Here is a 21,779-nt window from a genome sequence, read left to right as displayed (position 1 = left end):
GCCATTCTGTAATAAAGTGAGAGTTTGAAGATTGCTTTGTTTTGTTTTGTTTTTAAATATGCATGCCTTTTTGTAGTGGAGAAGTGCATACAGTACCTGTTGTTATTCTTATGTGGTTCTTTAAAAGTTTTCATAAAGACAACAGGTTACCAGTGAAATATAATATCAGCTCATCAGGTTCCACAGGTGCTCTTCTGCAAAGCTATGAAATAACAGTTCATCCCCTTCTCAGAGAAACCTAATACAAAATTTTCACATACAATCATCTTAAGGTCTTCCCTCCTCCCCCTCCAGCTTCATATCCCACCCAACCCTTCAATTTAAGAAGATTTTTTTTAAAGAAAAGAAAAAGAAAAAGAAAATAAAAACAGCTTATAAAACAGCAAAGAAAATAAAGTTATTTTAATATATATAGAAAGAGAACAAAATGAAACTTGAGGGAAAACTTACTGGCGTTACAGTTTATCCTGATACAGTCTAGATGGGGAAAAATAAATGAAAGATGAAATTGCATCCTTCAAGGTAACAGCTGCAGACATCCAAAAACAATCAGTCCACCCTTCCGGGGACAGACACACGCAAAGAGATGTGGCCATTTTATACTTATATACAGTCTGTACAAGTTTAGGAGTGGGTGTATATGTACAGTATATTCTATGTAAATATCTGTTACATAAATATATATATATACATATATATATATACATATGTATAGAGAAATATACCAATATACATATATATCCACACGTTGACACAGAAAGTTCTTTCCTTTTTATAGAAACCTACACATTTAAGAGTATCTTCCACTCCAGACCATGTATTGATGTGAATTACAATTAAAAAATTTATAATTAAGGCATAAAAATCTCCCTCAAAACACAAGTCATACTCCAGTGTCATTTTGCTTTTTAGAAACCTTTAGCAATTTCTCTAAGAAGCTTGAAGCTCAAAATCAACCTTTACACTTGGTTTCTTTTGAATTAATTCGTATTGTTATTGCATAAATACACCATCTGTCAACAGAGAATACCTGTAAAATCAGCCTATGAGATTTGTTGGTGCAATATTTAACCCTTTCCAGCTCTCCCAAAGACAGACCCTCTTCTCATTCCCCCAGTGGCCAGCCCAGAACACTTTTTATGTGCACAGACACATTTGACACTGTCCGCTCAGGTGAGGAAAGGGTTAATATACTGCCCAGTTGTGTCCTATCATAAAATGGCCACTTGCAAACAGCTAACCGCACGAACGCCCAGCCCAGATTTCAGCTAGTTCTGGAGGTTGGCAATACTTTTTTTTGGGCTTGGCAGGGAGAACGGGGGTTTCTTTCAAAGGTCCCCAGCCCTGCCAGTTCCTCAGAGCCCAATCTCATCTTGCTGTCTGAACGCTAAGACTGAATGGAGTGTTTGTAACGTTCAGGGAGAAGATGAAATGGGCAGTGAAGTGGCAGATCTGGGAACCTTTGCTGGCTCTGCTTCATTCAGAGGTTACAGGTAAGGAAGGGATAAAGAGAGATACATGGAAAGAAAAAGAGAGTTATGCTTGGAGAATCTAAGAAATGGTAACTGAAGAGAAAGCAAGCTGAGGTAGGAAGAGCCTGAGCTAGAGGGCTTCTGAGCATTGCTTCTCTCATTTAACACGCTAATGCTCAGCGTATCTCAGGTTATGATCCAGAAGAGGATCTTTCATTTATAAATGCCTACTTACTTGTGAACATCCATTGCTGTGGTGTCTAATGTGGGCGAGAGCTATTGTATCAGTGCTATTACATATCTTGGTATGCTGACCTTCTCTCATGAAACCAAGGTCATGAATAATAGCACCATGCTAGTGGGCACTCTATCTGGACAAGTAATGCTTTAACCAGTAGAAATGGTCATATTTATTAAAGAGATATGGCCCAGAAAGGGAGATTATACAGAATGGTAGAGAAATATAATGCAGTTTGCTTCTTAACTGGACCAATTTTGTATTTACTTATACAAATGTAGGAAAACTATTTCAGCAGCTGACACTGAATGCAGTTCCTAAAAAATAAAGGAGGGGAAAGAATAAGAGTCTATAAATAATAAATAAAGAGCTGTAATGAGCACTGTAATGATTGGGACACACCACCAATCAGGAGTAACATAGCCAGAGAGAGTCTGTTTTCAAGCAGAACTTCTCCTAAGAAAATCTGGGTTTGGTTTTGTGCGATTAGGTTTGTCATGTGTCGTCAACCGCAACAGAAAAGTGGGAGCAAACAGCCCTGGAGCAATTGCTACGATCACCATACAGTGGTGGCTATATCCCTTAGAGGAGTTGGGTGGGGTAAGGGGAGCTCTATAGTACATGCAGGGGAGCTTCCTTCTATGACCTGATGGAGAGTGACAGCAAGAGAGACTCCCAAGTCTCATTTCAAGCAAGTGAGGTCAAGAGAGTTGCTACAGCTGGAACAATACGGGAATTTCTTACAGGCTAAAGAGCGTGCTGGAAAGGGAAACATGGCTGGTCCACAGCAACATTCATCCAAGCTAGAGGCTAAAACCATTGCTGTGTTACTGATGTCTGCAGAGAAGTTTTGCCTTTTTTTTTTTTTGGCAGCAATATCAAAATGGTCTGGGTCTTACCCACAGGCTCAGTCACTATTCCAGGTGAAAGGACAGATGTTTCAAACTGAAAACCAGTGTAGCCTTTATCCTGACTGCGAGACTTCTATTTCAAAGGATTAAAGACCAGGCCACTGAGGGGACTGCCCTGACAACTACACAGTGCTATTATATCTCCAGAATGTGAGCAGGAAGGCTCTAAACTAGTACAGCTGTACAAATCCAAAGCAGAGGAGATTTTTCCTGGCAGTAAGGGTGCAGGTTTAGTTCGGTCTTTGTGCCTAAAACAGCAGCATCTGGTTAATTCTGGAATAATTTAAAAAACTGCTTGGGATTCCTCCTGCACAGTACTAGGACTTCTGGTAATCCTCATCTAGGGCACTCAGCCCTCTTATCAGTTTCCACTGATGAGGTAAGTTTTGAAGAGGAGTATGTCTAAACAGCTGTCAGTTCAGCAACTGGATGAGGACAGCAGTGAAATGAAAACAGTCTGTAACTGCATGGGAAATAGGAAGCTGAGAAGACCTTCTGCAGTTACTTTCATTATTTTTCTGATGTAAACCAGAAACTCCTTCCTTAGTGCTCAGATGGAGCATTTTCCAGAGCATATTACCTGGAAACTGAGCCAAAGACCCTCTCCTTGCAAAAGGTTAAATACCTCCACTGCAATTAGCTAACACTAATTCATTGTTTGAATGGAAGTATCTTTAGTAGCTAACAGAAGTATCTGCGAATTAGGCCTGTGTTTCTTACCATTTATATCTTTGTGTCTGAAAATAGTGATATTTATTTGACATTGCTAAGGCTCCAGGCCATTTTATCCTTGAATCAGGAAAGAAAGTCACCTCTGCTGTGTGAGGACAAAATGTTTGTTCCTTTGGATAAGCAGCCATAAGGGGCTATGGAAGAGTACTTTAAGGCAAGAATAGAACAAAAGAGATAATCGGGGCCCAACTGTTTCTAGACTCACTCTAGGTTATCTCCTGTGGGGAAACCAGATAAAGTCCCATGCACACTCTTACCCCATGTAACACTGAGGTTTCTTGCCTCTCTTCTACTTGCACTATTTGTATGGAGAAATTACAAAAATACTTTTCATTTTGGAAGGGCAAAGGTGTCCCTGACACCCTTGAGAATACATCTTAGGAAAAGATAGGCGAGAGGGATGATTACACTTCCTTACATCAGAGGAAGCAGGAAATATTTATCCTAGTCACCAGTGACCTGAAGATATGCCAGGGCAGGAAGAAAAAAACCTGAAATATTCTTAAATAAAAGTCAGTATAACACTAATCCTCCAACTTATCAGTGGGAGGAAAAATGTGAAGGTGGATCTCCCTATCAGACCAGCCATTTCTTTCTCTTTCTGTACATCATCTCAGCATCAGAAATTATTCCCAAGCATGTTCCAAGCCATGATTTACTTAATTTCTCTCTCTCTCCTTCCACTCCATACCCATTTCTTCAAAGTCCTTCTCAACAGAAGTGAGATATATATCACATTTGGATTTCTATTCTTCACACAACAAACACTCAAACTACTGAGAGACATGCTGTCAACATGCAGATTTGCAGTGCCTTGGGCACTCACACTGGAAAGGTATGAAACAACTTCCTTGCCCTCTTCCTCAGAGAATTATTCATTACTGCTCTTCCTTTGCCTCCCACCTTCCTCAGCAAGCACCCAGCTGCCCATGCCCACCCATGCCTGCTGGACTATCTCTCTCTCTCCCCTGTTTGGTTTGGACACTGAGTGTTGAGGGGGTGAGTGGGATATGCCAGCTCCTGCAGGCTGCTCCGTATGCTCTGTTCTCAGGGCTGTTTGCTATGCGGGCCGCAGGCTTCAGGCCTTTGAAGGGTCGAATACCATCTTTTGATTTACCATGGCTGATGGGGTATGGGAAAGTTTTACAACTGAAATACACAGAAGAGTTAAAAAAAAAAAAAAAGAAGAAAAGAAATAAAAAAACCAACTTAGGAATACCTTAATAAACATATAAATGATAATAAGTAATCAAATGGAATAGATCAAAGAAGAGAAGAGACAGCTCTTAGTAATAGTATTAAATGACTTATAAGAAAACCACAATTAAATAACTCACCACTCAAAACAGTCTTTGTTTACACATATCTGTCTTGGGTTAGATGCTCGGGGACGCTTACACTGAGCATACTCAGGACTTCAAAGGTGGTGCTGATGACTGTTTCTCATTGGTAACAGGAGTTTGGCAAGGTCAGATAAAGATTTGGTTCTTGTTTGTGACATTTGGGCAATGAATAGTCTCCTTACAGAGTTAGACGTGACTTAGAGTAAACAACTGGAAATGAATGGCTCTGGTAAGGTCATTCCTCCTCAAATTCTGTTTCTTCAGCAGCAAGGTAACCGTGCTGTTTTGATAGAAGGAAAGTCCTGTTTCAAGGAAATTATCTCAGCTTTATAAATCCGAAGAGAGGAGAGGTGGAGCTCAGTCTGGGTTCCAACAGTCTAAACTACCTTTTTGCTGAGTGCTCACTTCTAGGAGAGTGCTCACAGGTTTCTCCTGATGCACCCTGTAGTCAACATTGGGGAAAAGTCAACCTCCCAAAAGTTTCCAGCTGAAAAGTTAGCAAATCTGACATACACATTGCTTCAGTCCCTGCAACTACACAAAAATAGCCTTCAGTTGACACAGGAGTTTGTTTACAGATTTTGTCCCTGCATTAAACTGTCAACAACACATCTCTTTCCAAATATGTGTAGACCATCTGTCAAATCTTTAGCTACATCTTTTAGATGCCAGACAGTAAGAGTTGAACAGTCCACCTCTAGGTTAGGTGATTGGGGTCTGGCATAACAGACCCCAGTGAGTGGTAGAAGTGACCAGTGCCAACCAGGCAAACAATGCTGACAGGCCCTGAGGCAAAATATTGTCTGCCAGCATGATATAATGAAAACTGGAAAGGAAAGAGTAAACTGTAAAAAATGATAAGTATATTCAGGGTAATCTAAATCTACCCTCCTCATATTCACATAGGGTCTACCTCTAGGAGGCCCTAAACGTCCAAAATTCCCCTTAGTCTCATTCATTCTTAAGATAAATAAATAACAGAATCAAATAAGCAGTATCTTCTTCAGGAGAAAAAGTGATAATTTTGTGATGAAGTCTGGCAGTTTTCAAACTGTAGTACTTATCATGTGGGAGTATCAAAGGTGATAAAAGCAGCTCTTATTAAAATACTAGCACATCTCTTGCAGGTTGCAAAGAATTCTCTTCTAAGCAGAGAGAAACTAAGGCATAAAAGTAAAATAACTGGCTCTGGGTTACAAGAGGATAGTGTAGAGCTAAGCAGATACTTAGCTCCCCATCACTTCCCCAATAGAAGCAGGCCACTACCAATCTTTCAGCAACTAATTTTATTTTCTGAGAAAAAACAGATAGCAATAATTTTCAAGAAAGGAAACAGTGGTGAAAAAATAATCTTATTTTTTCTTTATTATTAGCAGCAACTGATTAGATCAGAAGAAAATGCAGACACACATATAAACATGCTCTGGAGCTCTGTGAAAGATTCTCTTTGCACATGTAAGAATGTTACATTCTTATGAGCTGTTCTCCAGACACACCATGTGAATCTATGAAATTTTCCTCCATTTAAAGTTAATATAGGTTGAGATGGCTATCATCAGAGTGCTGTTTCTCTTTATTTGAGAAGTTACTGTCATAGCTGAAGTTCATCTATTCCATTTGTCCTCTAGGCCAGTCTGGATAGCACAGCAAGTGCTTTTATGTTAGCTAAAGACTCAGTATTGCTTTACATTTCTTCGGTCAAGCTAAGCAGAGCAAATATGCAATTTTATTTTTTTTTTACTAAAAATCAAGAGTTTCTATAGATCTTTAGATAGACCTTTCTATAGACCTTGGCTTTTAAGAGATATGAACTTGTTTGATGCATCTTCTTCTCTTACTTTCTTATTCCGAAAGCAAATATTAATGGTCTGGCTTGCAATTTCAAAGCCAAAAAAAAGACACCAGATGAAATTTTAAAAACCAAGCTAGTTCCAGAGGATAACTGCTGGACAACATACTCTACAAAGCCACTACATGGTTTTCTCCTGATAACACTACAGCAGGGCTTTGAAGACACTGATACCGGTAAAAAAATGCAGAAGTTTGTTCCAGTGGGGTTTAGAATTTTGAAAACTGACACAAGCTTTCACGGACCATACACACATCTTCATATAGAATACCCTACACATTAGAAGAGCTCTAACATTACACACTGTCATGTTAGTTTTGTCTCCGAGTCAGAACCTCTTCTTAGTTATATTGCTGAATACACATGAAGTAACAAGTTGCATCACTGAAAAGTGAAAGAAAGCTTCAACTCATGTATTTACATTATTTAAAGAGGCTATTTTTCATTCAGTACAATACTTAAAGACTGTCAAGAAAATGAATTGAGGCTAATCTAATAGCACATTCACTCCCAATTGTTTTTGCATTGTTGTTATTATAGGACTTGTTTCCAATTGTCTTTTTTAATTATTTTCCGGGAAAGTGTAACTCTGAGGAGACAGAACAGAATTCTTTGGGATGAGGGAATGCATTTTTATTATTGTTACCTTCTTTTTAATAAAGACACAATAAAAAAAAAGAGGTTTTTATACTGATATGTAAAATATGCCAAGCTGTATCAAATGCTGTCAAATTATGTAAAGGGCAGGGGATTCACAGGACTTCTGCTTCCCACCATATCCGTTTTGCTTCCTTTCTATGTTCACCTATGACTGTTTTGAGTGATGCTGGATGAATGAGGGATGTAACTGATCAAAAGATGGACCAAGCAGCATGTCTCACACAGAGCTCACCAGTCCCAGATCAAGAAAGGAAACTTAAAAACTTTAAGACTTAAAAACCAACACTGTCCATAACGAAGAACTGACAGCAAATCTTCATGCAGCAATGCAGAAGAGAATTTCTTTCCGCAAGAGTATATAATTAAGAAGGTCTCAGCAGTTATTTTAGAAATCAATCCAATCCAATCAAACCAACAGAAATTAAATGAAATTATTTTTAAAAACCACTAATCACAAGCCCAAACTAATAATGAAGAGGGCAACAGAAGGTTTTTATACGATACCTAAATTGACCATAAGTTTGACACGGCCTCCGTCCAGCTCCAGGCGCAGAGTGTCAGCAGAGTCTCGTGAGGTGGTTGCCATCAACAGCCCATAAGCACGCTGGGACATGAAACGAAAGGACACATCTTCTGCTTCTGTGTGCATAACCATAGGCATGATGATCTTCATGTACATGCTGCCATCATAGCTCAGTATAGAGGCCTCTGCAAGGAATCAGCAAACAATTGCAAAAAATGAAAAGAAGTTACACCTCTGTGTGACCTTCACACCTGAAGAACCTTGACATCTATCACAGAGCGCTGTGTCTACAGAAATCATACCACTTGCCACAGAAAGATATGTAACTGAGGAAAAATGCAAAAACTGTTTAACCGCATCCAGAAACCTTACATGGCAAGCATGAGCAGAAACAAAGATATGGTGTTCACCACAACTGGAGTCAGCAGTACCCATGGACACATAATGCCCAAGGACAAGCATGTTAGCACAGGGCCCTTTTGTGATTACGAGCTAGCAAAGCCTCTGTTTTTCACATCTTCCAAAAAATGCAATCTCCTTCAGTGTTCTGAAGTCCAGCCTTCCACAGGACTAGTTGTAATGACTAGAGTTCCGATTTCTGGTACTCTTCCTGTTGCTTATCGAGAGAGGAATTTAATTTCATTGCTACCACTTTAAAGAAAAACAACTGTATAAAGTGACTTTCCTAACAGGTCTTTTCTACATCAGATTTGTTCTGGTTTGTGATTTTATATTTTTCCACTCTTTACTAACAAGCAACATTAGTAGAGCTCTGCCGACACAACTGATACAAACGGAGAAAGGAACAAACCAAACACCACTGCAAGTTTAAGTGTCATTCAAACACAAACTTAGGAGATGGATGCCCAATGAAAGCCAGGAGGAGGAACAAAAAAAAAAAAAAAAACAAAACAAAAAACAAACAACAAAACAGTCAAGAAAGAAATTACATTTTTCTATCATCTCTGAGGATGTCAAAGAAAATGGGAAGTTCAGCTGAGGGAAGGAGTTATAATACTTAGCATTCTCTATTTGTTCAGAGTCTTGCTTGCAGAAAGTGATATTCTCCTCTAAGGAGGGTAGAATTAAAGTCTTGTGACAGAACTGCAGCATGGCAATCATTGTTTCAATCCTGGAGTATGCTGAGAAGCATTTTTACCTCCAAAATTTACAAATCTACATAAATATATTAATATATGAATCAGAGCATTCCTTTTCACAACAGCCAACCCCTACCAAAAGCAGGGTTGTAGAAATTGCTCCATGCAGGGGTTCTACCACAAACCTACATGTAAAAATCCCAGAGGTTTTGAAAAAAATAGACCAATTAGCTCCCTAAGCACCTGGAAGGATTGCTCCATAAAGCATTTTTACCAGTGTCTCATGCAGCTCAGGTTCAGCTAAAGTTTTTTCAAATGATTGACTGGGATTCTCATCACACACATCCCAGAAAGCTAACAGCCCATCTAATTGAAACAATTGCAATAACATGTATTGGAATTCGGATATTCTCTTTATGTTTCACTCCTTTGTCCCATATTTCCCAGCTGATAGGAGCAGAACTTCTAGCAGGAAACAGCAAGCTTGGCAGAGCAAAACCTTACACCTTCTCAATGTTTTAATGTTAGATGCTACAGTAGGGTAGATGGATGAGAAACTGAGGAACAGCCAAATGTCCATGCTGTAAAAGATCCATGGTTGGCTCCACAATGGCCAGTAACAGAATTGCAATGCAATAAATATGCAAATGAGGTGATAAATAAAGACATAAATATCAAGCTGATAAAGTGACATAGGAGATGTTTATATAGTTCCAAAACATTTGGAGGAGATCACTATGGTTGTGCTGGTGCAGCGACCCACCACACTAACAGTTGGTATGCAGAACCTCTCCAGCCACAGGACTTACAAACACATTAGGAAGAAAACATTTCTGGAAGCATCATTAAGATGTCTGTGAACAGCATCCATATTCACCACTTTTCCTAGCTGCACTCCCCACACACTGTCATGGTCTGTACACAGAAAGCTCTCTACGCACATCACCCACTCAGCCATTACATACACCTTCTGGGTACCAGCTGTCAGCACTGCCCTGGGGACTCACATCTTCATTTGGCCAAGAAACCTTTTTCAAGGTGGGAGAATAGTTTCTTCTTTTCAAAGTGCAATTCTCTTCCCCCTCACATCTGCACCTCTTACTTGCCACCCACAGCTGCAAGCTGGAATTAAATGTACTGTATATTATACATACATTCAAAGCCAATGCCTATGTACACACAGACCTTCCTTGCTCTCTTTCCTCTCTCTGTGCAGATTGTATTAGAAAATGCAGTCAAGCATGAAATGGCTCTTTTGACGCCTTCAGCTCAGATGCGCCTTGCATGAAACAGTTGCTTGCCCTAGCACATAAATAGCTGAGGGGAGGGATATCAGGCCTGTGAGTGGGAGTAGCTGACACAAGTGTCCCAGCTCTGCTGCTTTCTTCTCCACACTGCCATGCATTCGGTGCTTTGAAAACATGAGTTTTTCTGTGGACTTCAAAACAAACCAAAAGCATGGTAATAATTCCACTCTTCCCTTCAATATGAATTTGTGTCCTTCAGCTTCACTGATCCCATTGTCAAGTAATTACTGTCCTTAGACAAGAGATCCCAACCCTCACTATTATACTTACGTAAAGAGGACCTGAAGAACACTCAGAATTGCTGAAGTTGACACAAAAGTCTGGACAGTGTTTTAGCTGACATTCCACAGTAGCCTAAATCATGTATTACTGTCCTTCTCTGGCCAGTCTGCTACAAATACGGGACAATGAAACCTCGTAAAAATAAGCAGATAAAATTTAATGTTCTATTCTTGTTTGTGCTCCATGCTGACCTCAGCCTGGCCCAGCTCAGCCCGGCTATGCACTTGACATATTTAAAAAATAACAAGATTTCATTCTCACTTTGCAAGTCTTCGCTATCTGGAGTATCTGGGAGCCTGTCCAGCACATCTCCTTGCAAGCAGACCATTCCCTCCAGCTACAGAAACACCCCTTCAGAGGAGGGTAGCAGTCATACAAATAAAACCTATGTTCTTGTCCTGACAGTCAGTCCTCAAAGGTTGAGGAAGGCGTGTTACAGCTGAGCAACACATACAGAAATCTGCTCACGGCTGAATGTAACCTGGCAGCAAGTACATGACCTCAACCTCCCAGGCACCTGTGCTGGAGACTTCTGCCTGAATACAGGCACCCACTCCATTGTCCTTAGCCATCTGCAGCAATGGAACTGTAATGCTTTGTTCAGCACCATAAGTACAGGCAGCAACACAGCTATCTAAGTTTAAAACACATGCACATTTCTTCCACCCTTCTACTTTTTGGGTTGCTCTTAAATTTGGTGTCTCACACAGACATGCACAGGAGCAATATGTGAAACTATGTTTGAGACCCCCACAGATTTGTAGAGACACAAAGATCATGTGGCATTTATTTCTGATCCCAAAGCCAGAAGTTTTGTTGCCTTAGTTTGGAGATGGCAAGTAGAAGAAGCCAGGTGCTGGTTCAAAACTGCCCTGACATAATGCCAGAAATCTCTGAAAATCAATATGTTATTAGGAGCGATTAGCTTCCCAGTCTTGTGCTCTTAGACCCTGCCAGTTTTAATTTTACACTTAGCATCCACTGCTGCTTCCCCACAAGGCTCTGCATAAACCTCCTGGGGAAACAGAACAGGTGTATTCTTAGCATACAGAGAGAAAAATATTCAAGACCTCTTCATGCTTTTTCATCTGCTTTCTAACTTCTCTCTTGTATTTATCTACATTCTTTGCTTCTTTCCTTTCTTCTCTGTTTTATTTTTTCTGTAGTCTCCTGTTCTTCCCTATGGTCTCTTTCCTCTGTCTTCCAGACGCCAATACTGTGTAATTTCTTCCTGAAATTTTTAGAAGGGTGACAGTGCAAAAAAACCCAAAAAATATTTACCAGTCATGAAAGCTGAAGTCACCAGTGACAGCAGCGCAAGGCACATGATCTTTCCTCAGCTATATTTGAGAGACCAAAACGCTCAGATCAAATATTTCCAAGTTCTTGCAAATTCAAACATTCTTAGAATGCCTAAGTTTTGTATCCAAAAACCAGACAACTTTCCTGCAGGCATTACACAGCTCACCTCTTTCCCTCACATATCCACTAGCAGACACATGGCCCTAGATAAAAATAGATTTTCTGAAAACCAAAATTACACTTTAAAACAGAAAACAAACACAAAAGTAATATTAAAAAAAAAAAGGAAAAAGAAATTCTGATTCCTGTCCAAGTGGATTCCACACAGATGAGTTTTAACAACAGAAGCCTACCAAATAATTTGGGGACCCCAAACGCAATCACTCAGACGGAATCTGACTAGGACCCAGGAGATAATGCTCCTTTTTTGGTGAAAAAGACATGATATGAACTTTAAGTGCTCACAAGCAGTTAGGATCTTGCACGTCATCCAGCAGGATGGGTGCCGGGCCCTTGCTGCCCAGGGCTGTCCTGTCCAACACACCCACAGAGGTGAGCAGGACAGACCTGCAGGTGGGGGCCAGGTCCAATCAAGAATCCAGGAAACCTCACGGTGATGACGCAGGTCTGCAGTGAGGTCAGGAAGTCAGTCTGCTGGCCAGCGTTAAGAGCACGTGCTGCAATTGCCAGGCAGGGCCATGGTGATAGGGATGGGACATGAGCCCGGTTTGGCAGCACCCGTGGCTGGGTAGGCTGTGGGTACCTGGAGGCTGGCCCTGCCACAGCATCACTGGGGCAGGGGCTGATGGCCACGGGGGCTGCCATGGGATCCTGGGCCATGAGCAGGGTGAGGGAGCCCCAGGGGCCAGACAGGGTCTGTTGGTGCCCTAAGGGTGCTAGTGGTACCATGCTCTGGCACTGCTTCTTGTTGACCCATAAGAAAAGTCCCTTTTTACCAAATGTGCTATAACACCTTTTGCAACAAATTAAATTTTCCCTGGATGTCTCCCATCTAGATGTCATTAGACCTCACCTTACTCAGCCTGTCAAACAGAAAAGAGCAATCTGAAGGGATGTAAATGCAATTCACTAGCACCAAGAGAGACAACAACAGAGAGCACAAAACCATCTTTAAATAACTGCCTGAAGAAAAACATTACCTTAGAAATAAGAATGGGTTTTATTAGTCTAGCAAAATACCCTGCAAATAATAAGTATCACTAATAAGCCACTGATAGGTTTACTGTGCTAGTAAGAACAAAGCTATTCTGCTTTAAAGATTTCAGCCTGACAAAATGTCAATAGTATTCTTATCAGTTGTTGGAAACTTATGAAGATAAAACAATTAAAATGTTGGAGACATACAACTACAGAAATGTAAAGAAACTAGACTGGTTTTCCTGGTACTTAATCTCTCTCACAGACCAAAGTATTTTTTCAACATCAATCCAAGTTTTTCTTTGCTTCAAATTAAGACAACATCTTCTTCCCCTACTCCCTCAAAAAAGGACTCTTATATCCTGAAGATCAGCATATCATTATCCCAGCTCCCTCACTCTGTTTTAGACTTAGTAAAGGCCTTTCATTCAGCTTTCAGTTTTTATTTTCTAAAACTTGCCTTTCCTGCTTCTCATTTCTGGCTTCTTTTGGATTTGCATACTACTTTCTTAAATTCAAATTTTCTGATTTGAATAGCATATGGCACTTAAGACCAAACAAGCACTAAAAGTAGAATAATTACATAAGGCACCCTTATCAGTGCAATGTGCACAAAATATTTCCAAATGAGCAGCAAATGGGAGAGATAATAGAGCTAGCTCCAAGGCATCCATCACATTTTCAGGGATGCAAGAATACTGGTGGAGCAGTAATAATAATTGTCACTTATAAGGCCCCTGCTATAAACAAAAATTGCTAGCAGATGTTTACATAGGCCAGATGACATCCAGATGAATATTTTTTATCAAACACATTTTTTTCAAAACCTTGCAAAATGTATGTCATAACATTGTATAAAATATTTAATTTCTGGGCCTGAAAATAGCCCACAAGTGCAAGTTTCTTCACATAAAATAAAAAATTCCTGAAGAAACTTGAAGTGCAAACCACACTTATTTATTTATCTAGAAAGTCAGAAAAGAATAAATACTCTATTCCTTTCCATTTCCATTCTGTTCCATTTCCATACTACTGTCTCCACCCTGTTCCAGTATCTTATCTTTCCTGTCCCTTTGAGGTTTTTCCAAACACAAACAGACACATTAAAGTACTGTAGAAAATATTATTGACTAAGTATCCACAAAATGGAAGACAAAAAAAAAACCAGGTACAAAGGCAGACAAAGAGTCCCAAGCAACACATCAGTATAAATGTGCAGGATGCAGTGCATGTACTATAATGTCCTACCTCAGACAAAAAAAGAAAAAAAATTACCTTGATTCATACGTTTAGACAGTGAAATAACTTTGATTATGAACAAAAGCAATTTGATTTTTTTTTTAGAATGGAACAATTTTTTGTTTTCTGAATCCGAAATTAACACCTTCCTTTTTTACTTCAATATTATAAAGAGGTTATATTATACCAAAATCCTGTAAAGCTGCCCTGAGAATTTTCAGCTCAAAGTGGAAAAAATCTCAAGGAACTAATAAAAATTGTGAGGCTTACACTGCGGTAAGGTAAAATCCCAAAAGATTTTTGACTGTCTACAACAAAAGCTTCAATGGAGACCTACCAAATTTTAAAATGACCTAGAGAAGACATATTAGGGACATGGATCCCAAATCTCCCTCCATTAATAAACCTTACTTACCTTTGCATTCTGGAGTCTAGCTTTGCTTATCTTCTGTACTGAACCAATTCTCCAACTCCCCAGGCTAACCTGTGGCTACCCTACAAAGTAGTATGTACCGGTCTCTATCAGCATCAGGCTTGCTATGTCCTTCCTCCATTCCTGTCATCACCACATGCAAAAGAGAGTAAGTTAATTAAGGGGTGTTGTCAGGTGGAGAGTTACCAAAAAAAAAAAAAAAAGCCTCTGCACTCCACAACAAAAGCCAAATAAACTTTCTTCGGGCCCCAATCATAAAGAACTGGGCAAGGGAGGAAATGGAAGAGCACTGAGTACCACAGTGGAAGTATTTGCAGAGGAAACTGTAGCTTGTAAATGTTGTTGCTAGCCCTGGGAGGTGACGAGCGAGGCTATATTACTGTACTGAAGCTTGGCAGAGCTGCAGGGGAACCAAGAAGGAGCACACAGGCTTTTCAAATTTACTCAAAATGTCACTCTAACATTTGCAGAGCTGTGTACAACTATTTGAGAAGAAATCTCTGGCAAGAAGGCTAAGAGTAGAAGAAGAATTGCTCCTCGAAGTCAACAAGCATAATGGGAAGGCATGGGGAAATCTGCTACTAAAATGATAGTCTGAGAGTTTGCATTACACGGGTGGTACAGTTTAGAAAGTGATGCAACTTCTGTTTAGTTTGAACATCTCTGAATCCTCTTCATGGCACTGCCAAGTTGCACTGTCGAAGCATTTGATCCCTATCTCCTGAGTAGTGTTCACCGAGAAAGGGGGATTACAGCAACAATGAAGTTTGGCTTCTCTAGGAGGTACACAGTGAAAAAAAGGCAGCAAACACAATTTGCAGCATGGGAAAATACAGAAAATACAGAAAATTATAAGTGGTTGGAGAACTGCTCAGCAGAAAGGGACTTGGAGCTGCTGGTTGAGGGCCAGCTGAATATGAGCCAACAGTGTGCTCAGGTGGCCAAGAATGACAATGGCATTTTGGCCTGTATCAAAAATAGTGTGGCCAGCAGGACTAGGGCAGAGATTGTCCTTCTGTACTCAACACTAGTGACGCTGCACTTCTAGCTCTGTGTCCAGTTCTGAGCCCCTCACTTCAAGAAGGACATTGAGGTGCTGGAGTGTGCCCAGAGAAGGGCAATGAAGCTGGTGAAGGGTCTGGAGTACAATCTTATGAGGAGCTTTAAGGGAACTGGCATTGCTTAGTCTGGAGAAGAGGAGGCTCAGGGGAGACCTCATTGCTCTCTACAGCTGCCTGAAAGGAGATTGTAGTGAGGTGGGGGTTGGCCTCTTCTGCCACATCTCAAGTGAAAGGATGAGAAGAGTCAGCCTTAAGTTGTGACAGGAAAGGTTCAGATTAGATACTAGATTTTTTTTTTTTTTTTGCACTGGAAGAGTGGTTAGGCACTGGAATAAGTTGCCAGGGTGGAGTCATCATCTCTGGAAGTGTTCAAGAGGCATCTGGATATGACACCTGGGGATATGGTTTAGGATTACTTATGGTGGTGATAGGTTGACAGTTGGACTAGATGATCTGGAAGGTCTCTTCCAGCCTACCTTCTATGAAAAGCAAGGCTGTAATATGAACTAGATTCGTAACCTTGTTTAAATCCATAAACAACCTCTCCTCAGTTCTGTTTTTCCAACACTGGAAAGAAAAACTAATATTGCCTCTGACTGTTGCTTTAAGGAAGGTTCACAGGATGGACTAAACAACCCTCAATTTCCATTCCTTACATTTTTCATCTGACAATTCCAAACCCCTGAACTTACTAAATTCCTGGAAGAGGTGGTTTAATAGGACAGGGAGTAAATGGAAAACTTGGATCTACATACTGTAGGTAAACTTGTCCACAAAAATCACAGGTATACCATAGTGTTTTTGAAAAAGCAAAAATTCTTCAACCCAGCCTATCACTGAATTAGGAGACAGAAGTGAGACACCGCCATGCTGAAAACAAGTAGGCAGAGGAAATAGAGAAATATAACTCCTGTAAGGCAAGCAGCTTAATGGAAACAAGAATGTCACAGCACTCACAAAGGCCGCAAAATAGATCATCTTTGGGGAAGCCTGATACATCAGAGCAGGTAGCTATTAGGAGGGTAAGAACAGCATGTATGCTGTGGAAAAACATAGGATAACATGTACTTTGGGGTTTCAGACTACAACTTCCTGACATAAAATACAACATAAACTAAGCTGAGTTTATAATACTAGGATCTGGAGGATTGACCCTTCAGAGCCTCTCACAGATCTGCTGTTTTCCCTGAAAACATTTGCAAAATCCTTAATCCCAAGGTGATGACCATCTGAGAGCAATGCTCAGTCATTGCAGCACAGACAATGCAGAAATGATGACAGTGATTTCCAGGCACCCCACAGGCTCTGTCCATTCCTAATGAAGTCATCAGCAGAGATGCAACAGCCAGAGCTGCTCACCCAGCTAATTGCAACCACTGTCCAATTTTTGGAACTATGATAAAGAGGAAAAGAGAAGCAGAAACTAGTAGCTGGCATGAAATGGCAGTTGATACTGCCAAGACCATTAAGGTCAAAGCAAGAAGTACATGTTCAAGCCTGTAAATTTCACTAGTAGATAAAAGAAATTTAGTCCTACTTTCAAGTAACAGGCACTGCCTTTTGAAAACATGATTGTACCACAGCCCAAATTCCACTGTACAACTCTGGTATCTGTTTTATACATTTTATAAATCTTTTTATAATAAAAGGAATTTCAGATAAAAAAGGAACTACAGGAATATCCGTGAGCTGTCCTTCTCTGACTCCAAACACGACCAAGTGCAGTTTCTGTCTTACAAAATCAGTATCTCTTGGTAAAGACACAGTTAGAATTCATACTCCAGAACACTGGTTATAATTATGCAAAGTCACACAGTTATTAAACGCCTACAAGCCTATCTCCAATGCCAAAGGCAGGATCTACAGTGCAGCACTATACACTCGTCTAAGGGCCAAGGGCCTAGACTAGAATTCAGTGAATGGATTTATACATAACAGTAGCCAGTCCAAATCCTCAATCCATAACTCAGATTTGTATCCATGAAGAAGAGAGTTTCATTAATTTTCTTTTTCTTTGCTGAGCTCCAAGAGTCTCCAATGATCTTGATGAGTTGTAAAATATAATAAATCCTACTTCTTGTGCAAGCTGTGAAGGTTTAGTCGGCATTGGCAGCTTCTATGAGATTCTCCAGTCAAAAGAACTCTAGATGTATAAATTATGACAGCAGCTGTGACCCTAAAATTTTCAGTCACCATTGTGTATCCCGTTTTATTCACTTTGAAGTTCAGGGCAGCAATCAGAACACAGTGAAAAGTGGCATACTATAAAAGCATCATCCTGATGCCACAGTTAAGCGAAGTTGAATTTTCTTCAACTGCTTCTATCACAGACTTAGTGAGACAGCTCCTAAGGCCTGAGACTATTACTATCCAAAACAAGACCAAATCTTGAAATAAACAGGTATCCTAGACTGAAAATGTCATTTATGTGCAGAAGATTTTCAAATCACCTTATATGGTGGCTTTGACTTTATTGAAATGCTTGGATCTCTCCTGCTCCTAACTGAAATTGGAAAACAGTCACATTGTCACCACATAAAGACACTTGCATCCACGTAAGAGATAAAATGTAAGACTGTACCCACATCCTGTATTGTTCTCTTTACACTAGACATAATGACAAACTCCAAGAGAGCTTTGATGGTGAATAACCTGCTATTTATCCTGTCTAAAGCACTTTTGTCCACTACAATACAGCCCAGAGGGACACTTACTCTCCAGATTGCCAGCAGCAAACCAGATGTGATGTATTTTCTTACAACATTTCTGATCCATTACATCAAATTATGCCAGATTAAATGCAGGCCATCAGGGAAGAGGGTCTCCTTAGACCTGTAAACTGCCTCAAACACAAAATTCAGTGTCTGCTTATCAGTGACTGCCACTTCCCCATGACATCAGTTTTCACACACCTTCTTCACTCAATTCTAGGCAGCACACCTGCAGAATTACCTGCCTAGGAAAAAACTCCACAATGAGTGGTCAGGTAATAAAAAGCTTCATGTCACCATTGCCTTCTCAGATTTTCTGGGTTTCTGAACAATCTCTTTATGTGCTAAACCTGAAATACTCACAGAGCAATAGCAAGGAAGAATTGGTTCCCCTACCCCACCAGTGGTAGCCGTCACACTGTTAGGAAGAGCATTAAGGATGGTACTGTTGATATATCCCTGTCACAAGGGTAAGGTGATGAATTCCAACATCAACCACTCATTCCTAAAGACCAGAGTTCAGAAATATACAAAAAAAAGGGAATTTTGTAATCTCAACCTAAGGCAGGCTTTTCCACATTCTAAAATCACTGTTTAGAATGATCTACAGGGCTGCCTGTGCTCTGAGGAAGTCCAGGACAGGGGCAGAAATAAAGCCACCGATCACAAGTATGACACGTTTGCTAATCTGGGTAGTAGACAGGAAGTGTAACCTCTAAGAATAGATTCTGAATCCTAGTAAAAAGTTAGGTGTTTGATAAAAACATCAAAAGCCACAGTTTTAGTGCTCTGTACAGTGGAAAGAACAGTTTGCTCTCACTTAAAATGTCTCTCAGACTCTTAAATGCAGGAGAGATGGAACTAGGAGACTAAATCGCAAAAGCCATTCCATTTAGCTAAGTGGGATCACAGGTAAGGTCAGGGCAGTTAATCACTATCTATTTGCTGAAAATTACCCATAAAGGAAATTAGACGCACAATTCTTTTACAGCAATTAGCTCTTGTTGATATGAATATGAAATAGGTACCTAGTAAGAGTTACCTCTGTAACAAAAGGAAAGGAATGGATCAGAACAAAGAGAATATTCAAAGATAGGAGCCAAGGTAAGTTGGTCAGATGTTTGGATGTATGTTTGGAGGACTGTAGAATACTCCTGCATGCATTATTTGGCCAAATCTCTGAAGTGTATCAGAGAAAGTGAGATTATTAGAACAGAGCCCAACACAACTTAACAAAGCATGAAGCAGATGGGAGCGTGGATATCAGATTAACTTTGTATAAAGGCTGTGGCAAATCCATCATGAGGTTTTCCAGGCTCTGAGAAAGCCTGACTAGAACTGGCCCCACCAGCAAATTGTGTTTACTTCAAGGATGAAAATTTTTCTCTTCCCTCATTATACAAGCCTGAAAAAGTGGTGGGGGAGAGAGTCTGACATTTCCTACTCTTTCAAAGGGTATTTCTCTATAGTGATAAAAGTCATAAATCATTACCAATTAAAACTGGGGAAAAAGAAAAAAATTAAGTACAACATCTGAAGGTATTCTCTCAGTTTTTTGGCTACTTGTTGCTAGCCCCTTCTCTTGGGTTGTCTGCAGTCTACATTTCTACTGTTTCTGCACCCATAGGAAAGGGATGAGAAAGCAGGGCTGCAACTCTGAAACAACAGCCTTCAACTGCAGGGAGAACAGCCTGGCTGTTGCACAGACAAGTATAAACAGTTTGGAGCAGGCCCACAGATGTGCCCTTCACATGTGCCCACATTTCAAAGGAGTCACACAGCCAAACACAGGAGATAACAAGCACTGAAAGCTCCACAATAACAGAGTGATGGGGGAAGACATCAGCTGTTGTTTGTGGCTTGTATGATAGTGCAACCTCATGTGTAACTGGTATCAAACCTTCGTGTGTCCCAGATGGCCTCCAACTTGGAAAATATTTGTTATGCCATCCAGAAGCCTTCCCGCAAGAGATACAAAGTTAAATCAAAGCCAATATAAGAAAACAGAAGAACTCATAGTCAGGAAGCTTCTATATTCTAGAGGATCCTGTACAATTCCAGAAATTATTTAGACAAAAATTATTTCATAACAACAGGAACTGTTTAAGCCTGAGCGTAGCAGCTGCCTACTGGGACACCTTCAGTTTGAAATTAAGTACATTGCAAAAAAATAATCTCAAACAAGCTACCTGTATGTACTTCACCTGTCAGATTTGCCCCTCCTACTGTTTGTGGCATCAGAATATGGTATTTCTTTTTTTCATATCTTTGATATTTCTCTTTCTCCTGTTACTGTGCAAAAAGCCTATACAAAGAACAGCAAAGCCAGCCAGCTACCTGCACCAGGCTATAAACAAAGCACATCAGAAATTTCCTTCCCGTAAAACAGAAATCAAATTTCATTATATTTTTCAAACCTTTTCTCCTTCCAATTTCCAACAAACTTTGGAAAACAGCAAATCAAAATATGCACAATGCTGCCAAATACACAATATCATAACCTTCAATGACAGTTTAGGAGCTGACTTATCCTTAACAGCAATTTTATTAAGTCAGAACAACATTCTGCAGTGGTTGTATCTAGTCACACTGCACCCTTTGTCCTCAGAAACACAAGTTACACCTACAGCCACTTGATCTTATAGAGCATTTCGCTTCTTTACACTGCATAAACACTCCTGTGTTGGCTAGACTGAATACCACAAAGGGAAGAATACAATAGAAAAAAACCAACCAAAGCAAGACAGGCAAAGCTCTCACTCTTCCAAACAGAAAGTCAATCTCTGAGCAACTCTGAGTCAATCTCAGAGTTCAAGATGATTTGGACAACACTCTCAGACACATGGTGTGATTTTTGGGGCCATCTTTAGCAGGGCTAGGAGTTAGACTCTTAGGATCCTTGTGGGTACCTTCCAACTCAGGATCTTCTATGACTCTATGATCCAAGGGGTCTAAACTGCCATCTAATGGTGAAACTAACTTTGAAGCATGCAGAGCAGACAGCAGAGAAAGAAACAAATGCTACTTTGACCTGAAAGTCTTGGACTCGGATTGACAATCATCTTCTTCAGCAACATTTACTTATATGCTGCTTCCTACAGCACTGGCTGCTGGTGAAGCAAAAGTGTGTGTTTTAAGTGACAAAACATATCTTCATCAAAGATGTGATTACTGTCTCCAACTGCCAGATTTGATTCCCAGTTTTATGCCACAGATAAAGGCTGCATGGCAAAAAATATAATAATGCCAAAGTTCAGGCTTGGATTTTCTGAAGACTGATATCATCATCTTAACTTCTCATGAAAACTACCACCATTGAATGAGCGTAGAAATACTGAGTTAAACCATCTGAATGACTCCACTGACACAGATTTACTGGACATTTCAGCTATTCCAGAACCAAATCACTTTTCTCTCAGTCACTTATCATTTGCCTCATGATCTGGTGGTAAAGGTTC

General features: G+C 40.2%; 1 protein-coding gene across 26 annotated transcripts in view; it reads right to left on the bottom strand.

Annotated features, from left to right (window-relative positions):
- The window catches only part of NRXN3 (neurexin 3), a 1,006,081-nt gene that overhangs the window by 637,792 nt on the left and 346,510 nt on the right, over nt 1-21,779 (bottom strand). For 23 of the 26 annotated variants that reach the window (XM_032692472.1, XM_032692493.1, XM_032692495.1 and 20 more), the window contains 2 exons: nt 7,710-7,913; nt 451-477 (listed from right to left, as the gene is read on the bottom strand). In XM_032692472.1, the coding sequence (XP_032548363.1) occupies nt 451-477; nt 7,710-7,913 (231 nt within the window). The remainder of the gene's footprint in view (nt 1-450; nt 478-7,709; nt 7,914-21,779) is intronic. The other 3 variants (XM_032692497.1, XM_032692473.1, XM_032692476.1) reach the window with 1 other exon arrangement.

This window comes from Chiroxiphia lanceolata, chromosome 6 (assembly GCF_009829145.1).
Source record: "Chiroxiphia lanceolata isolate bChiLan1 chromosome 6, bChiLan1.pri, whole genome shotgun sequence".
NCBI classification, from domain to species: domain Eukaryota; kingdom Metazoa; phylum Chordata; class Aves; order Passeriformes; family Pipridae; genus Chiroxiphia; species Chiroxiphia lanceolata.
Note: the sequence above shows the minus strand (reverse complement) of the source record. Positions and strands in the feature narration are given on the sequence as shown.